This window comes from Gadus morhua, chromosome 17 (assembly GCF_902167405.1).
Source record: "Gadus morhua chromosome 17, gadMor3.0, whole genome shotgun sequence".
Classification (NCBI taxonomy): domain Eukaryota; kingdom Metazoa; phylum Chordata; class Actinopteri; order Gadiformes; family Gadidae; genus Gadus; species Gadus morhua.
Genome location: NC_044064.1, coordinates 3678017 through 3697960, shown reverse-complemented (window position 1 = coordinate 3697960; position 19944 = coordinate 3678017). Strand labels below are relative to the sequence as shown.

Genomic DNA, 19944 nt, shown 5'->3' with positions numbered 1-19944 from the left:
TCTGCCAAGGAACACAACTTACGAGGAACTTTTTTGTTATTATCGTTTTCTTCGACACACGTCGGCGGGTACCAAGAGGCCGAGCGAGAGACCACGCCTCATTAACTTGTTTCATTCAGCGTAGGACCAGCGATTAATGATCGCTACTTATATATGATTAGTTTTGCATTACTGTCGGGCAGAGCCGAGGGACACTCTGGCAGGAAATACGGAGCCAGGGTCGGGTTATGGTTGAGCCACGGCGACGGAGAACCTGGCGTTGGCCAATCACAGCGCGGAATGTGTCATGGCCATTCGTGAAAGCTTGCCGCAAGATTGCGGTCGCAATTCCCCTCGATTATCGATCGTGGAGAAGTTGACTGGAAGCCGCTCAAGGCTGTTGGTACATGTTCACATCAGTTTGAGTTCAGGGATGCTTGGAATGCGGGGGCTGTGGGGGAATGAGCCCCCCCCCCCCCCCCCCCCCCCTGTTGGTGGGAGGCTGTTACTGGACGGCAGAAAAGTCAAGAAAGTGAACAAATATGATTGATTGCTGATTGTTGTTTGAAACGTTCTTGAAGCAGTGTAAGATGACGTGGGCCATTCAAATGAGTACAACCGTAAAATGTGGCAAAGTATTTGATATGACGTCATTATAACTTTCTGTCAGCTACCCCCCAACTATTACTGACTTCCAGCTTCCCGTTGAATTCCCTTATTCCCATATTATGAAAAAAAATAGTTTCAGGGGAGATTCCAAATTTTGTTGAAGAAAAGTGCCGGTTAATCCTCAGCGTTTATCATGGTTCTGACTGGGTAGGTTCAGTGCATCACTGTGCCATCCACAATGTTTTCTAAGCGAGGGGATTATGTCGGAAAGGGCGGTAATCGTAATATTTATTCAGGAAATTATATTAATGACCCTGCTGGAAATTGGACAACGAAGAGAATACCTTCCCCATAAATGATGAACATTGTGAAATTTGCTCTGCTGGTATACTTTTTCCCATAATCATTTCCTGGTTTGGCGCGGAAATTAAAATTTCTGGAGAAATTTAAATAAAGACCGCTCTTTCCTTCCAGGAGAAATTGGTATTTGACTTGCATTGCCAAACGTCTTTATAATTATTTTTTTACCATGTGGCATAATTATGACTGGGTTGAACGGTAAATCCAAACGTTAGCGGTGATCAGCGAAGAATCAAACAAAACGCGCTGGCTGTATTCGCCCATACAGGATTCCTCTATTGTCTTTCCAAACAGGAGAGAGCGGGCCGGCCCAGAATAATGTTGACAGTAGGGATGCTCTCTGAGATGGCGGTGTCGTTAACGGCCAGATTAGTTGCTGACCGCCCTGGCATTCAACGCTGCTATCAAATGGTCGGAAAATTGAAAACCTCTAATTTCCACAAAGTTGAACTTCCGTTGACATGAGCGATGCCTAGCCTGCAAACAATCCCACTCCTCCATCATTCCCAGTGGTGGATGAAAGAAATCCCAGTTAGGGGTTATTAGCCAGTGCAAGCCATGTGCAAGGTACCTGCGCTGGCCAGTGCCGTTTGTACCTGTCCCTCCCAGACCCCTCTGAAGCTATGACCACCAGAGACAACACTACGTGAATGACGTCTCCTTTTGTGAGGTAAAGGAATGCCATTATTCCCCTCTTTTAATGGGTACAGGTTATGATAGGGCTGTGATCCGATCAGTTTTACCTGTCGTGCTGCCAACGAGGCTGCCAACGAGCCAACGAGCACTTTTCTTCGATAATGTGCTGTGCATTCTTCTTTCGGTAGCTCAGACTTTTTGTCCGGGTAGATTGCAAAGTAAGTTTAGTGGATAGGGTGTAGTGGCTAGACTCCAGCGAAAAGGTTGTGCGTTTGAACCCTAATCTTCACCTTGCATTCATGCTAGGTGATCAAGGGATGTAGGCATCCCTTGAGCAAGATGCCTCACCCCTACCTGGGAAATAAACATCTAAACACACAGCGAAGTGAGTCTCTTTGGCTTCGAGGCTCTCCTGAGCCATTTAGGTAGAAAAGATCCGAACACAGGGATCGGCTTAAAGTAGAGGTTTCTGCAGAAGAAAAGCTTGCCTTCTCCGCATCACATGTTTACCCTACAGATCATCACTTGTGTTCCCCGCCGCTCCCTGAGCGCGGTGCCTCAGACGTGCAGACGATCCCAATCTACCCTAAAGAATTACCCAGCTCCCTTCAGACCCACCGTCTGCATCTCTAAACGCTCTGAGACGCACTCCCCAGATCCTCATCTCTTGGGATGGGGGGGGGGGGTCGGTACCTGGGGTAAAGAATGGGTTGTCTGTTGCTGCTGCACGAGGCTGAGAGATTGAAGACTCCACCAGTTATGAACTGCCTTTGTGGGGTCAGGTCTCGGAGTAGCAGCGGTGATTAGCGTGTGGTCTGCTGATGTCAGACGGAGCTGCGGCAGACACTGTGGGTTCAAAGCCACGTTCGAGAACGGGCCTCTGCTCCGACACGTGTTCCTAATATGCTGTTGTGCGGCGTTGCGCAGTGCAGTCCTCCTTTGAGTCTGCGAGGGTTGTTATTATGAGTGTTTACAAAAGGCCCACGTTTTTTTTCTTCTGCCAGGAGATTTCACTTTCTTCCTGAAAAAAGTTAAAGCCTCGGTCACGACTTTTTGTTCCGAAACCCAAATCCTGTAATAAGTGCGTCGTTAAAATCGCCCCGGTCGTTCAAAGCCGGACTGAACTGTGTTTGCTGCGTTCGTTTCAACGCATATCTGAGAGAACACGAGGCCTTCTGCAGCCGCTGAAGAGGAGGCAGGCGGTGGCGACAGAGCCAGGGCTGATTGTTAGATTGCGGTTCAATTTAAACGTCTTTCCCCCATAGCACAGTGGGCCAGTGTTTGGCGGATTAGCATTTCATGTTTTGATTTATTCATTGTCATGCAGAGTACCGAGGCTCTTGGAGCGCACAAGAGCAGAGTTTGCCAGATCTCTCCGCAAAAAAAAAAGCCATGCATGGTTGCCTCATAGAAAGGCAGCTCTCTGGCGTTGACCTGGATAGCCACCGAGCTGTCCCTCGCCACCTCCCACGAACCCAGCCGTCTATGTCGTTCAGAGGAGAAGGGGGTTTAGGGAGATGGGTTTAGACAGAGTGTGGTCTGGGGAAACATGACCCCCCAGCCCCATGGACACCTCCGTTCTCCTCCGATTGTTTGGAAGCCAGGGGTCTCTTCCAACAGGCTTCCCAGGAATGTAGACGATTTTGGACATGGTTTACGAATAACAAATCCTAAATCTTTTTGCTTGCAGGCTTGGAGGGATGTGACTTGAGCTTGTGTTTGAGATGCATGGCAGTGTTGTGATACAACCGATGTAAACCGTCGGCTCCACCGCAGACTAACACAAATGAAGTACCACTATTTACCTTGTTGTAAGAAAAAGCACATGTAGAATCCAAGTAGCATAGCCACATAGCTAGCAAGGGGCAGCAAAACAATCGATTTTTTTAAGAGAATTGCATTCAACTTCTTTGCAAGTGCAAGCACAAAGAACCTTTGTCTGAGATCGCCTGCAGGATAAAAGTGGCCAGCCGATTTGCTTTGTATGGTTACTGAATGTGTCAGAGTCTGAATACGTTGAGGGGAGATGTTGGACGTTGTGTCTGCATGACTCACGTGTAAGCTCTACCGTCGGGCGGTGAGCCGCTCAGCCTCCGTGTAATACGTTGATTGCTCGGATTGATTTGGCGTGACGGTAAAACAAAAATAACTCTCACATTGGCCCCTGGGGATGTTTTTTTATTTTACTTGAGTGAATGCACGCCACGAAATACAGCGAGTCCATGTTGTTGTTGCTGTTTGCTTGAGTAAGGACTGCGTATAATTCTGCCGTTGGGCTGTGCGAGTTGATTGAATTGTCATCACCAGGGCAGGGAACCAAATCGATGCATGTTTTAAGAGTCTGAAAGTTTTGTTTTCGTCTTTTGCATAGTTTGAGACTCTCCAGACATTGAGCACAAATGGCCCTCATTTGTGTCAATGTATTCCACATCCCTGCATAAGATTTTTTTTTTTGTTTATATGTGTGATTTTATTTTTCTCACACACATCGTTTCTTACTGAAACTCATTTGTATGCACGTGCTTTCAGCGCCAGTTTGAGTAATGGAAACACGTGAAGGACGTTGGCTCAATGTGTTGCTGCTGCTGGTTGAATTCCCTTAGCGTGGTGAATGGGAAGGTGCAGCAAGGCACACTGCTCCCAAACTGTTAAAACAAACTCCTCATTGGATTTAAGCTTTTATTCACTTTAGTCTCTTTGATCAAATAAATGTGCAATGCTTACATACTTTTATACAATACTGTGATTCCTCGGGTCGGCGGTGTATTTACTTTCAGCCTGGGAAGTAAATAGACGTTTACATTGCTACCATACCAGCGTGGTTAATACAAAGCAGATGGAACTGGTTTGATTACATTGGTGGAAGGAGTTGTGGTGCTGTTCTAGCGGGCGGAGGTCATCCACTGTTTCACTGCGCCTGTCCGCTGCAATTATATTCGGTCGGGGAATATCTGAGATATTGACAAGATCTTGTTCTACTCAAATTATGGAATTAAAAAAATGAAGTGCGCTCGTTGGCGAACGAACAACGAATCGGACGTTAATTGCTTTTGAACAATTTTGGTTTCTGCTTTGTGTAAAAATGCCGCCGACCGACGCCAAGACTACACGAACCGACGCTAAAGAGTGCGGCTCGGGTATCAAACGAATGGTGTTGTTTTACAAGCTCCTTGTTGTTGCTGCCGTAAACCCTGTCCAACGAGAACACGGGCGATCCGCCGTGGCGTGGCACTGTGCCGACGCTTCTGTCTAGCGCAGGACACAAGAAGCCCGCACCGCAGAAAAGGAGGACGCTCCACGTTGGTCCACAACATTCCCGGCTCGGAGGGTGCCAAGCGGCCGTCGGGATCGCCATGGCGAGACCCGCCATTAGCAGCAGAGGGCCTTCTTCATGAAGTGCCGAAACACCCAGAGGAAACCGAGCTGCGGAGGCGTGCTTTGGTCCCTTCGCCGACGGGGCCTTTATCTTCTGAAGGCATCCGAGGGGGAGGCGGCGCTGGGGGCTAATCCAAACAGCGGAGATCCGCGCGGCTTTGGGGGCCCAAAGCCTCCATTTGGCTCTTGGGTTACACGTCTGCGGGGGGCTCCGTTCTCCTCTTTTCCAGACACTGTGGAAAGATAACAAGGTTTTGATTCCACGTAGATTTTTTTCATTTTGTAATCTTTGTTTTATCGGTTGCTCACCGGGTTGTGTACAAGGGGAACGCACGCCGCTTGCTTGAGCGCTCGTGAGGGCCCGTGGGCGGGGAAGAGCCGGGGCAGAATCGCTGACACGCTGAAACAAGGGAGACGGTGGGGGAGGGAGGGGGAGAGGTGTATGGCAGGTGAGAGTTGGGTGGTTAGATTTGCAATTAGCACAGTCTCGCCGCCCTTCAACTGCTATTCCCGACACAAGCGTGAAGTCCTCCTTTACAGCTGAACTTGACACCGATCCGAACTGATGATCTGCAAACCAAGCATCGCTCCCCTCTCCTCTCTCCTCTCTCCCTCCTCCCCCGTCTCCTCTTCCCTCTCTCCCCTCCTCTCCCCTCTCTCACCTCCCCTCTCCCCTCTCCTCTCTCCTCCCTCGGCTCCTCTCCCCTCTCCTCTCCCCTCTCTTACCACCTCTCCCTTCTCCTCTCCCCTCTCTCCCCTCTCTCACCTCCTCTCCCCTCTCCTCTCTCCTCTCTCACCACCTCTCCCCTCTCCTCTCTCCCTCCTCTCCCCTCTCCTCTCCCCTCTCTTACCTCCTCTCCCTCTCTCACCTCCTCTCCTCTCTCCTCTCTCACCTCCTCTCCCCTCTCCTCTCTCCTCTCTCCTCTCTCACTACCTCTCCACTCTCTTACCTCCTCTCCCCTCTCCCCTCTCTCACCTCCTCTCCCCTCTCCTCTCTCCTCTCTCCTCTCTCCTCTCTCCTCTCTCACCACCTCTCCCCTCTCCTCTCCCCTCTCTTACCTCCTCTCCCCCCTCTCCCCTCTCTCCCCTCTCTCCCCTCTCTCACCTCCTCTCCCCACTCCTCTCCTCTTCCCTCTCTCACCTCTCCTCTCCTCTCCTCTCCCCTCTCTCCCCTCCTCTCCCCTATCCTCTACCCTCCCCTCTCTCCTCCCCTCTCCCCCCATTTTATATTCGCCAGCTCTGGTATTCAGATCATCAGTTTTGTGATGACAAAGTGCTATTCTGAGCCCTGTCGTAATGGAGGTTTACCAAACCCTTTTGATGATGGCTGTTCACACCGTGGACGGGTCTGAAACCAGATCTGGATACGATTGGTTGGAGTGGAGTGGGGGGAACGGAGGGGGGGACTTTAGCCGTTTGTTTGTCTTGGAGGTGCCACACTTTCAGTCTTCATTAAGGTAGGCAGATGGCACAGTCGGGCTACTCTTAAAGTTGTCAGACAAAACAAGCTCTAATGTCGGTGTTCCAAGACAGTACGCCATCTCCCCGCCAATCGACCCCAGCGTTCAACGGCAGTTTCAACAGGAGGTTTTCCCCGGGTCGCTTTCTGGAGTTCACTTCAACAAACGGCCCGCATGGCGTGGTGTCCTCCCTGCTCGCTGACCTTCTTGAGCCAAACTGCAAACCTTGTTCTCCCAGTTTGGATTCTCTCCCAACTCGGTTCTGTCGTCTGCCGAGAAGCACGACGCTTTGAAGTCTGACTCACGGAAAAAACGTAAAATGGCGTTTAATTGTTTTACTCTCCCGAATATATATATTCGGCCATCATATATTTGTAATTTAATCACACAGAAAAGTATTGCTTCTTACAGTCTGCGTTCAAACAATCAGATGCTTCTGTCAGTTCCATTTGCCCGCACTGAATTAGGAAAAAGGGCATTCGTCCATTCTGCTCCCACCACATGATACTGGCTGCAAAAAGATTTTAAATTAACTGAAATGATTTCTTTGAATGCTTTTAAATCTAAGATGAGAGCATTTCAGACCACTTCTTTTACTTGTAGATGTTTCTTATGAATTTACTTGTAACTGGTTTTTATCATTTTAATTTCTGTCTATATGTTGTGAGTGTAATATTGTGAGTGTATATATGTTATTTGTTGCTGCCTCTTGGCCAGGACTCCCTCGAAAAAGAGGTTTTTAATCTCAATGGGACTTTCCTGGTTAAATAAAGGTCAAATAAAAAAAATAAGCCATGGCAGTGCGAGAGAGGGCTGTGGCGGAATAATTGCCATTAAAACAAATGCAATATCAGAGCATGAAAGCCCCAATCGACGACAAAGGAGGAGAGGAGGTAGAGTGAAGAGGATGAAAGCGGAAGGTTTCCCTCAGATGGGGTTGGTGTTCTGTTGGACTGGTCGGTTTCGGTGTGATTCTGAGACCTTCAGTCCTGATCCGATGTCTGAAGGCTATAGGTGGAGTTTAAAGAAACATGAAAAGTGGAACGGGGAGGAGGAGGCCGCTGTTCTGTTCTCACACCGACATGTTGTCTCTCTTATGTTCACAGGTCCACCGGGAAAGCGAGGAAGACGAGGCCGAAACGGAGAACCCGGTATGTACCAGTGTTTGTTTTCACGAGAACCACAAGATGGACCTCGCTGTAATCAGGCTGAAGCAATAATAGAGCTACAGAACCGGAGTAATTGATACATGGGAGCCTTCAAACGCGGACAGCCTCTGAGGGCCAAAGCCAGCGCTGGGGTGTAATTTGTGGGCAGAGGGTGCGAGAGGTCAGGTGGATCCCGTTGCTTTAATGGCCGGTGAGGGCTTGGAACAGCAAACCAGTGGGCTGGATTGTACCTTACGCAAGGTGCCCGGTTCTTAGGGACCGTCTTCATTATACGGCCGTTTGCAGAAGAGGCCAAAGTCAACTCGCTGTGGCGATGCGACTATGTACAGCAGTTTAACCTCTTTGGGTTTACGTCGAAGCCTTTAATTGTTTCACTGATAGATCGACCGACATTTTGTTGGTCCATTTTGTTATTAATCATTTGCTGCCCAGCTTCAGAAATACGAAAAATGTGTTTATTTATTTTATATTTAGTGTGTTGGCTTGGCTGCCCGTCTCACAAAGCAAAGAAAAAAATTTAAGCCAGTACATGCCTTTAGAATTTCGGACACATGTGACCTCAACTCAATTATTATATAAAATGAAAATACAGAATGATTGACAGCAGAGTGAGTCGTAGGTTGCAGAGTGAGTCGTATGGAGAGCTTGCGGGGGCTTCAACCCAAAGCACCTCGATTTGCCGCTTCCCAGCGGCAAATCGAGGTGCTTTGGGTTGAAGCCCCCGCAAGCTCTCCATACAAACCACTAAATTCCCTCATACCTCAAACCCCCCCCCCCCCGCCCCCGCCGCTGACTCAGCACACCCTAGTCTCGGTCAAGCCCTGAAGGGACGGGTTCTCCCATCCCCATCGGCACCACCAGCACTGACCGCCCTCGGCCCGGCAGACATGAAGTGTCTCCGTAAATTGAATTCCCAGCGTCGGGAGGGGGGGGGGCAGAGAGTGGGTCTGGCAGGTGGTGTTATCTGCACCGCTCACACCTTGGCTGTGAGGCTGATAACGCCGTTAGCCGCCGCCGCCGCGGTTAGCCCCCGGCGCTAGGCCGAGGCGCCGCTGTTCTTGACGCAGGTGAGCGGCCGTCAGCAGCCCAGAATGTAACGAGTCTTTTCCAGAAGTACACACACACACACGCACACAAGCGCACGCACACACAAACACACACAAACAAACACACACAAAGTCATGAGAGGGAGAGAAAAAGAGGGGTGGAAGAGAGAGGGAGAGGGACAAAGAAACCGAGATGGAGGGAGAGGCAGAGAGGGAGAGATACCCAGAGGAAGACAGACAGAGAGAGACAGAAAGAGACTGAGAGAAAGAGACACAGAGAGAGATAGAGAGAAACAGAAAGGGAAACAGAGTGGGAGAGAGGGAGAGAGAGAGGGAGAGAGAGAGGGAGGAGTGGGCAGGCAGACCGCATAAATAGAGCGAACAGAAGGAGAGTGTGAGAGACAGAGAGAGAGAGAGAGAGAAATAAGGAGACAGACAGCACCAGCCTAGTACAAGTTTCACTTTCGTCTGTGACAGAGCCAATGTGGGTTGGTTCCGCACACTAGATAATGTTAATCATTTTATTTCATTAAGTGGCTGGTGGCTTCTTTGAAGTATTAAATGCAGTTTTAAATGAAGGAGCAATAAGTGAGTTTAACGGCACCCTGAAGTGCTTGGGTTGCATTATTTAGTCTCAAAGAGATGGGTCCACAATTCCTCCGGAAAAGTGAGATGGGAAATAAAGTATGATAAATGAATAATGTTAAAAGCTTATTAATTACTAGTCTCTAGACTACAGCTTTTCAAACTATTTGTCTATCTTTATCTCTCTCTCTCTCTCTCTCTCTCTCTCTCTCTCTCTCTCTCTCTCTCTCTCCCCTCGTTCTCTCTCTCTCCCTCTCTCTCTCTCTCTCTGCCTCTCTCTCTCTCTCTCTCTCTCTCTCTCTCTCTCTCTCTCTCTCTCTCTCTCTCTCTCTCTCTCTCTCTCTCTCTCTGCCTCTCTCTCTGCCTCTCTCTCTCTCTCTCTCTCTCTCTCTCTCTCTCTCTCTCTCTCTCTCTCTCTCTCCCTCTCTCCCTCTCTCTCTCTCTCTCTCTCTCTCTCTCTCTCTCTCTCTCTCTCTCTCTCTCTCTCTCTCTCTCTGCTAGTGAATGTGACAAATAATAGTCTCTCCCTCCCTCCAGAGAGACAGGGACACAACAAGCAAACAAACCCACTCATCAGTCACTTACAGCAGCACAGCATTACGCTGCACACTATGGGAACACCAGAGTGCGTGTGTGTGTGTGTGTGTGTGTGTGTGTGTGTGTGAGTGTATTATTCATAATAATAAGCCCGTTCAACTTTTCATTCGCACCGGACACAGAATTCCGCCCACAGTGCAGGAGGATTTGGGAGGTCTGCTCTGAGGTTTATGGAAAGCGACCATTACGGACCGGGGAGCGAAGGGGAGAGATACTGCGTGTGCGTTACTGGTTTTATGACCTGTGTGTGATGAGCAGCAGTCACGGTAGCTTCCTCTGGCTGCTATAACCGTTGTTCCAGTTAAATGTCCGCAGACAGTCTTCAGTGTTCCCTTTTAGTTTTTGAGGGATTCTTGTTATAAAAGCCTTCTGAGGCTCTGAGTGATACACAATGCACTCAGATTTGTTCGAAGCCGTTGCTTTGGTTAGCGAGAAGTTTTGTGTACATTTTAATAAGAACATCGTACCAAGGAAGTCCATGACTTTGCCTGTCGAATTATCCCTAGTAGCTTTGCCATTGAATAAAAAATAGAAGTGCCGTAGGTCCACTCAGATCAGTGTGGAGTAGGTCTTGGTTACTGGAAAGGACTTGCATAGTGCTATAAATGTAAATGTGTGTGGGTTTGTGTTTGTGTGTGGCTGTGTTTGTATCTGTCAGAAACTTGAGCCGTCAGCAAATGCTTCTTTTACAGTGAAAAGACTTCTTCGTTAGTCTTGTTTATTTACCATTGGCTAGTGGCTAGGTTCAGCATAGCAAGATGGCGGTGTGCTCGCGGGGAATAAAAGGTTTATTTACGCACGACAGCCACAGATTCAGCACGCGGTTGTCAGGAAAGCTGCTTCACAGCGGGTGGTCAAATATAGAAACATGTCACAAGTTTCCCATTCCCTCCACTCTCCCCCTCTGCCCGCAGAAAAATAAATGTGTCCCTAAAAGTGAATCATCTCTGCGGCAGAGTACCTGCCGCAGTACCAAGGGAGGTGTGTGCTGGATATTGAACTGTGAACATTACATTTACAATCAGGGCATTTAGCAGACTCTTTCCAAAGCGACCTAAAATGAGTACATCTATACATAAGAAAGAAAAATAACAATATACCACTGTCAGTAAAGCGAGGACGTTCATAGAACCAAGTGCCAAGCACTAACAATCACTAGGTTAACCCATTCCCTATATACAACAGGATTAGACGCTACACAATGCTTACGTACTATTTTTAAGTGCAAAGACGTACAACATACCTTAAGTGCGTACATAAAGTGCCAGGCTGTTGCTCTATGGAGATGGCCACTGCAGCAGAGTGTGCGTGTCGTATCGAGGCCCCCAGGAGCTGGCAGCAGACCTGTGTGCACCGCTCACATTCAGGCGGAGTTCTGCTGGCTGGTGTTGACTGCGGTGCGGCATAATGAGGAATAAATCAGAAAGGCTCCAGACTCGCAGAATAGGAGAATAACAAGGCTCTTACGAGCTGCCGCAGTCTGAGAGGGAACATGCGTTGCTTAGGTTTTGTTTCAAGCTCCTGCGATGTGAGCAGTGTATGTTCTCGTTTGCACGCTTACCACCAAACAGCGGTCGTAATCAGTCGGGGTGTTGATGACGTAGAAATCTTTGTTAAGCGTATGGGTTTGCTTGTGCGTTCGAGTGATTGGGTCCACTTCCTCTCCTGGGCTGATTTTGTCGTGGGCTCTTGGCGAAAGCAAGGAACTCGTGGACAGCAGCGCAGCAGAAGAAGGGAGCAATCACATCGTAACAATCCATAAAAGTGGGCCTTGAAGCTTCCCAGCTGTGGGAGCACTTTAGCACTTTCCTTTTCCTGCCACCGGGGAGACCTGGTCCGGCTGAACGGCTGCTGGTTCGAGCAGCTGGTTAGGGTTAACGAGGACTGAAAAGGAGAGAAAAGGCCTTCTGAAACGCGGCTCTTTGAACGGTAGTAATTAGGAGCGACAGCGTCATCTGATATCTCCTTGCTAATGCCTTCTGCGTGTTTGTCGCCTGCCCTGTCACGAGGAGTATCACTGTTGGGAATGACCCTGAGTGATCCTGTGACTGTGACAAAAGCAACACCTGGATTCTGACCGAAGATATGTTTCTTTTTTAAGTTTTTCCAAATATATTTCCTTCGATGTTACAAGGTTGCAGCCTCCTGAAGTCGTTAAATTGGAGCCAGTTTCCAAACTCTGGATGTGTGAGCAGCACTGCTCTGGCGGCCTTCTTCAGAGAGCGGCAGAGTGTTGTTGTTGCAATGCCTTTGTTTAGGGCTGGGGGGTATAAATATAGGTGTGAGTCTTCAGTTATGCGGCAGAGGAATGAACCAGGGGGTTGGGGACGGAAGTCTTAGCTTCCGGTCGCACTTGCCAATGCGTTTGTCTGCACGCAGGTCAGATGACTCCTGCTGTCATACACGCAGAGGGAAAGAACAGCTTTTAATTATTCATTTTTTGTATTAATCATGTTACTCTGTGATCTGATGAAAGAGCGAAGACTCCATGTGCATGTACACACGGACAGACAGACACAGACACACATTCTTTGCCCTTTGTAACCGATTTAAACTAATAATTGTGTTTTTTTCTGTTTCTGTTTCAGGAACTCCAGTAAGTATGACCTCTTCACTTCATCTCTGGGTGTCATGGCAACGGTAAAGGTAAACACTGCGAAGCCCAACTGTCGGTCGGTGGATGAAGGCAGTGGCTACAAATATCTGATGGGTATCATAAAGGGCATTATTACTATTATGAGTAGTATTTTCAGGCTCTTAACTTAGGCTCTGAGCTATGTGAAGTTGTTATTAACACGAAAGGACCCCAAAAGAGGAGACACCATCCTTCAACCGCACGCGGTATTAAAAGTTATTTTCTGTCTTCCCCTACTCTGACATGGAAGAGTGTTCCTGACGGTCTGAGGAGGCCTGAGGTTTAATATCCTCACCACACGAGCCCCCCAGCAGAACTCTGCCAGCTCCATCACACAAACCCCTCTCACCTCCTCGCATGGCTGAACCCTCACAGGAAACACATGGGGAGGCTCTGCTCAGCTCTACTGGAGACCAAGAAGAAGATATGTCTCCATAGATATATACACAGAGATACATAGAGAAAGAGATCTCTATATCTATAGAGATAGATTTCTAAAGATAGAGATCTCTATAGCTGCAGAAGATATACATCTATATCAATATAGATATATAGATAGAGCTATGGCGATAGATCTATAGATATAGATAGAAGATAGATAGAGATAGATCTATATATCTATAACTCTATCTCTACAGCTGCAGGAGATGGAGATAAATATCGAAATGGATAGATAGATAGAGCTATAGCGATAGATATATAGAGATAGGTCTATAGAGCTCGATTTCTAGAGCTGCAGGAGATGGAGATAAATATAGATATATCGATAGAGCTATAGCGATAGCAATAGATCTATAGAGATAGATAGATAGATAGATAGATAGATAGATAGATCTATAGAGATAGAAATCTGTATGTCTACATCTATATAAAGACTGACTGTCTGGACAGTTGCCCGTAAGCTGTTGGAGTCACGGTGTGTGTTTTATGGAGGCGTGCGGGCGCTCTGTTAACATTATTTATAGTTCCGTGGGGGGGGGGGGGGGCGGCGGCGGCGAGATGGAAGCGGCGTGAGTTGTAAAAGATGTAATTGAATCCTCAGAGCCCCCACCAAACCCCCCCACACACACACACACACACACACGCTCTGTCCTGGAGGCAGCAGGCGGAGGTAAGCAGGAGCAGGTGGTACCCCGGTGGTTAGGCCACCCCCCCAACCCCTTAAGACCCCGGCCCCCACACCCCTGGCCCCTCAGGCCTACGATGGGGCCCCCACAGCCCCCGCCAATGACGAGTCGCTCCGCCTGGTCGCGAGCTGTGATTGGTCCACGGAGCCGATAAGATGTCGGCTGATACGTTTCAGTCTTCAAATTCCATAGACACGCAATTAGACAGATATATATTATATTATAATCGATATAATAACTCTCACTATTCATATTTCATCCTGACCAATAAATCTTAATGGTAATGTTAACTCTGTAGTGTGACTTCATGGGTTTAGTCAGTGATCACATGATTGGACTATTGCGGTTGTAAGGGTCTCGATGTATTAAACCAGAGTCGTTCACTGTGCCTTTTTTTTAATCAATAAACACCAATGAGCGGAGCTTGAGAAAGACCTTTAAACGGTAATATCTGTCTATTTAAGGCACCTTTGCGCACGGTTAGGTAAGTGCAATGTTAGTACGACATTATGTATGTACTCAACAATCCATCATTGTCGAGTGCATATTCACCATCATTCATCATTCATTTACCGCTAACGACTGATTAATGCCGATACAGTTTTCCGTGTTTCTGTTTGAGCGTACGGGAGAGTCGAGTGAGGGCAGAGCTTAACGATCCTGGTCTCCAAGTTCGTCATGGAGAAAGCCTTATTGCTCCATGAAACCTTCACTGGAGGTCTTCAAAGATGCTCCGATAGTCCGATGACTCATCCTCCGGTTACTGGATCGGTTGAAAGAAATGAAGCACATGAAGAAAGCAAGAAAGAAAGACGAAAACGAAGCAAAGCCGTCTGATGTGGTTTGGAATTCGCCCTGCTCATCTGGGGGACAGCGGCGGCGGACATGTCGTTATGAATATTCAACAGTTCCCCCTCAGTGCTCTGGGAAAGCTGTGTAAATGTTAACCAATTGACGACATGAAAAAAAACTGATAGACAAGGCCTTGTGGAAGCAGAGGGTGAAGTCATTGGAGATCTGTGTGTGTTGCCTTTTAATTGTTTGTCTTCCCATGTTAACAAGTATCTGTGTGTGTATCCCTTTAATTGTGTGTGTGTGTGTGTGTGTGTGTGTGTGTGTGTGTGTGTGTGTGTGTGTGTGTGTGTGTGTGTGTGTGTGTGTGTGTGTGTGTGTGTGTGTGTGTGTGTGTGTGTGTTCCCCTTTAATTGTCCATTGTAGCCCTATGTTGACGTGTGTTTCAGGGTCCAGAAGGAAGTTCTGGTCGAGTCTCCGGCATCAAAGTATATCTGAGCGTGGGGTTTAGGAAGAATTTAGTATTAGACGTAGATGGAATCGGAATGGATGGAAAAAATAGAAGGACTAAGTTTTGCCATCCTATATTGAGATTGTGTTGGGAATTTAAAATCGGGACTTGTTTATTTAATTTCTGTGTGAGAGGATAAGACGCACTTCTTATCACCACTTCCCATTCTGAGCTGCCGGGAAATAAAAGGAATATTCTGTCATGAACACTCCCAATGTGCTCCTCTGATTGGTCGGGTGATTTCCCATTGAGCAGATTCAAACGCACCGTTTATTATACATACATACATGCACGCAGGCGCGCGCACCAGTTACGCACACACAAAGCCCAAAAGATTGAAGTTGAAAGTTTTACGTTTGCATTCGGTCATTTTGCATGACACGTTAATCAGAAGCCAGAATGGAGAATAATATTCGTCCGTGACGATAATGCTGCCAGGTCCATCAGACCCAAAGTGACTGGTGATTAAAGAAAGAAATCTCCCACAAAACGAGTGAGCTCAGTAATGCATACAGCACACGGGGGTCCGTGCCTCAGAACTACTGTCGCTACCATACCGACGAGTTTCCATCTGAAATGCAAAAAGAAAATCAATCAACGATTCTTTCCTTCTCGGCTGTGTCTCCGTTCTGTCGTCTCGCGTCCACACGCTACAACCCTCGCCCACGGAGCCGGTGCGTAGTGTCAACACACAGGGACCCCCGGGGGGCTGCGACCCCCGCGCGGCGCGCACGCCATTTAGCACCGTGTCACGCTTCAAACGCGCTGATCCTCAGTATGGCGTATAGTTAGATAGATCTCATTAACGGGCCGCGGAGCCGTCCAAAGACCTGGAGACATCAGAAGGAGGAAGAGTGGTGGGGGCGGCGGCATGAGACACGAGCGGAGGGATGAACATTGAGGGAGGGACGGGGGGCTTCGGGGCCGTACCTCCGTCTCAGACCGCCTAACGGGTCGGGACAATTCAGGGACGAAAGCAATCTCGGTATTCTGACACACCGTTAGTTTCTCTACTGCCCCCCCCCCCCCAATAGCATTTAGTTTTTTCCGCTCCCCTGCCTCTTCGAAACAACAACAAACACACAAATGGGAAACGAGTTTTGGTTCCAGGTGATCGCTGGTGACTCCCCGACCCCCACCCAATCCCCCCCAACCCCCACCCCCCCTTCCAATCTCCTCCATCACAACACATGAATTATACAGCTGCGTTACAGGCAGCCGAGGACACACACACACACACACACACACACACACACACACACACACACACACACACACACACACACACCTGTTAATAAAACATGCTGCAGCTGTACTTTGATCAGCGTAAGCCCAGAGGCGGAGGAGGAGGAGGTGTGTGTGTGAGGGGGGGTAGGGGGGGAGTAAGGGGGAGGGGGGGATGATTCGGGTGCGGGAGCGTTGAACCGGAGCCGCGGGGGGCCGGGAGACGGCGGCGCTCAGATGTACACGTTCGCCTACAAGTCTGTTCCAATGTTAGCACAAAGGAACACGTCATGCCTTGATATTGTACACACACGCACGCACGCACGCGCACACACACGCACACGCTGGCACACGCACAGTCTGACACACGCACACTGACAAACACACACACACACAGTCTGAAATCACGCACGCACACACGCACACAAACACACTCACACAAACACACACAGTCTGACACACACACGTGCACATGCAAACACACACACACTGGCACACACACAGTCTGACAAACACACACAAACACCAACAGGCTGACAAACACACACACACACACATACACACTCTGACAAACACACTCACACACACACACCAGCGCAGTATGCTTACGTGCACACCTTTGGGCGCTGGCTCTGTCAACATAAGCCAGGCCCAGTCGGAGCCGTGAGAGGTCGATCCGACGTGACAGCCCTTATTTGGGCTTGGAGGGCGCCGGGGGAAACCCGTCGGGCCAGGAAGTGACATCATTAAGAGTTTGACCTTTCTGCGCGCCCAGCCGCCCTGACCTTCAGACCTTCAGACCTTCCAGCGTGTTCCTGGCGAAGAAGGAAAGCGCAAACCCAAGGCTCGCGGCCTCAAAGCAGGAGGCTCGGTTAGCTTGTTTCGGTCTCTATGTTGCGCTTTACAGCAGTGACTTGACTGGATTCCCGGTTTCTCGCAGTTTAACATGACTGTTAAAGCGGTCTGGGAGCAGTTTTACTAGGATGTGAGTCGAGTTAGGCAGCCATTTTGACTTCCCCGTAATGGGTTCAAAATGTTTAACAACCTTTTTCGGTATTTCGATATTATAATAATGGGTCCCTGTTGAGTTTGAATCATGACCTCTTAGCCTGTTTCTTGACTAGAACGGTCTGGCCTCTGTTGAGGTCCTGATTTCACAAATAAACAGGCTCAGACACACACCAACATACACACACACACACACGCACGTTGGAGTATCCCTCTGCAGATCTGTAGATCTCTACCACAAAACAACACAATCTGTAGATACAAACATCCCCACCACACCTCTGCCACCCCTGTAAACCCACACACAAAAACACTCACACACTTTCTTTCCCTCTCACACGCACCCAAGTCGCGCTACGCTGACTAATTGTGCGATGCCGTCGATATGGGAACCAGATGCCTTTTCCCATTCCTTTTCGGACTTTTCCAGAAGTTTTCCGTCTGTGCGGTTCCACTATCCCGGCCTCACCCCCAGTGTCCAGACCCCGGCCCTGACAGGCACCAGCCCCTTGTGGTCTGGCGTTCCCGCCCATTCCGCTCTGATTACACCCATCCCTGTCCCCCATTAGCGGCCCGCCTCTCAGAACCGCTCCCCCGGGAACGCTGCTAATGTGATTGAGGTTTTCCCGACGAAGAACTAGCAGATGGATGAGTGGTATTCCTGATTCTTATTACCCGGCGTTCTTTTACCCCGTTCCAGGTTTACAGATTGTTTCGGAATTCGTCGATGATGGGGTTTTCTTTGTGTGTGTGTGTGTTTGTTCCAGTTCCAGCGGTCCCCACACCGCTTGGGAACGTCCGGAAATGTTTCCAAAGGCCTGCGATTTTCCTGCTTTTGACGCCATTCCAGTCTGCCACCTCCGTTCCCCAGCTTGTGTCGTTTGTGTGTGTGCGCTGATAGACTGCGGAGAGGAAGATTGCTTTTCTGTTGTTTGTGAGATGGCTTCCTTCTGGAGACACTCTCGGTGGAAATGACAGCATGCACGCTGTCTCTTTGTATACATCAGGGGTGGCTGTGCATTGAGAGCAGCTGGCCACAGAAGCAACAAAAGATGTCTTCGGAAAGTCTTGAGTTCAAGAGGTCCGGCCAGGTTCCGACGCGGTGGAACCCATTTCCCCTCCACTCTCCCCTCGGGACGACTTTGAGTTTGTTGCGCTGCTTCCAACGCCCTCCTTTGTGTAAACACCTGTGAGGCCGAATCCGTGGAGTCCGCACAACCCGAAACCCTCAGCGTTCTCGGTCTCACGCCAAGACGGACACACCCAGTGCTCCGTGAGAACTCCAGAGATGTGGCCCCTTGATAGGTTCCTGGCATGTGGGGACCTCATCAAGTCGCTTTGTTCGCCGAGAGCAATAAGTCTCGGATCAGACGCCCCCTACCGCAGATCCAGACGTCCATTCCAACCACAGTGCAGAATCAGCCCTCAATATTAGCAGCTATGTTCCCCCGCAGCTTCAAGGAGAGCCTTGTTTGGGGCCCCCTACTTGTACACACATGTATTTAAATGAGCTGTTTGCTGTTTTGGGTGGGAGTGCGAGGGGGGGGGGGCGTGTTGGAGAGGTGGCGGTGGTAAAAGAGGGAGGCAGTAAAAAGCAGTAGTTGTTGGCAGCGCTGCTCTGAATGTCAGAGGCCCCCGGGCTCCGCTGATTGGTTCCATGTGGGCCAGCGGGGCCGCGTCCCTCCTCGGGTTCAGGCGGGCCGCTTGGCAACAGGTTGCTCCTGGCAACGAAAGGACCCCGCGCGTGATGGATGGATCTGTTGGATCTCGATACGTTTACCAGGTCGCTGTGATGGAAAGCAATACGGCAGGCGTCAGTGGCGTAACAAGGCAACGACGGGCCCGTATGCAAGATGTTCAAGGCGGGCCCCCCCCCCCGTTACGATTGTTGACGGGGGGGGGGGGGTTCGGAGCGATTGTTGACGGGGGGGGGGGGGGGATTGTACACGGGGGGTGGGGGAGGGGGGTTCGGAGCGATTGTTGACGGGGGGGGGGGGGGGGGGGGTGGAACGATTTCTTTTTTTTTTTTTTGGGGGGCCTGATTGGCCCGGGCCCGTACGCACCCGCATACCCTGCTTACCGATAGTTACGCCACTGGCAGGCGTGCGGTCCAGACTCCGGTATTCACGTGCCTTCTCAGTTCGCGCCCCACTGACCTGGTCCTGGTGTTCTCCTCTCAGGACTCTGTGTGCTAGTGCGAGACGGCCTCCCCTGTATCTCACCGGACCCCTGAAGCCCAGAGGAACAAACGAGCGAGTGTCAACCAAAGCTTAAACGGAGGGAGGAGAGTTCAGCCGGAGCAGGGCTGTCAAGACGTCTTCCGTCACGTTTAGGGTAAAAACAATGCTTTGGGGATGGGGGAGAGGTGAAACATGGAGATGCAGGGGTCTGAGGTTGTACTCCGTGGTCAGTGAGACAGAAAGGGCCGTGGTTGTATCAGGATGAGGGTTGGTGCAAACGGTGCTTTGTGACGGATAGGTTAAACCACGTGTATCCTTTGATTACTAGCCTCTGGGAACCAGAACTCCTACTCCCTGTACTGATGAGAACCTGAGTTATATCTCTCTCATGAGGGTCTGACAGAGAATGGAAGACATCGTCCGGCCAAGACTCTTCGAATGAGGTGATGATAATGATTAGGTGATGGCAATGACAAAGTAATTGTGAGAAAGAAGAGTGTGTGTAATTTGCTCACTACAAGGCTGAAATAGTGAGTCCCACATTGGGGGGAAGGGGGATAAACGGGCAGGAGTTTGGGGTCTTCCGTTAACTTTGAGCTGAGCATGTATTCCACAGCTTCATTCACATAGCCACACACATATTCAATTAAC

General features: G+C 49.4%; 1 protein-coding gene across 12 annotated transcripts in view; it reads left to right on the top strand.

Moving 5' to 3' along the window:
• Positions 1 to 19944, top strand: part of col25a1 (collagen type XXV alpha 1 chain) — a 138277-nt gene that overhangs the window by 62676 nt on the left and 55657 nt on the right. For all 12 annotated transcript variants that reach the window (XM_030338526.1, XM_030338527.1, XM_030338520.1 and 9 more), the window contains exons 3-4: positions 7526 to 7570; positions 12405 to 12412. In XM_030338526.1, coding sequence (XP_030194386.1) covers positions 7526 to 7570; positions 12405 to 12412 — 53 coding nt within the window. The remainder of the gene's footprint in view (positions 1 to 7525; positions 7571 to 12404; positions 12413 to 19944) is intronic.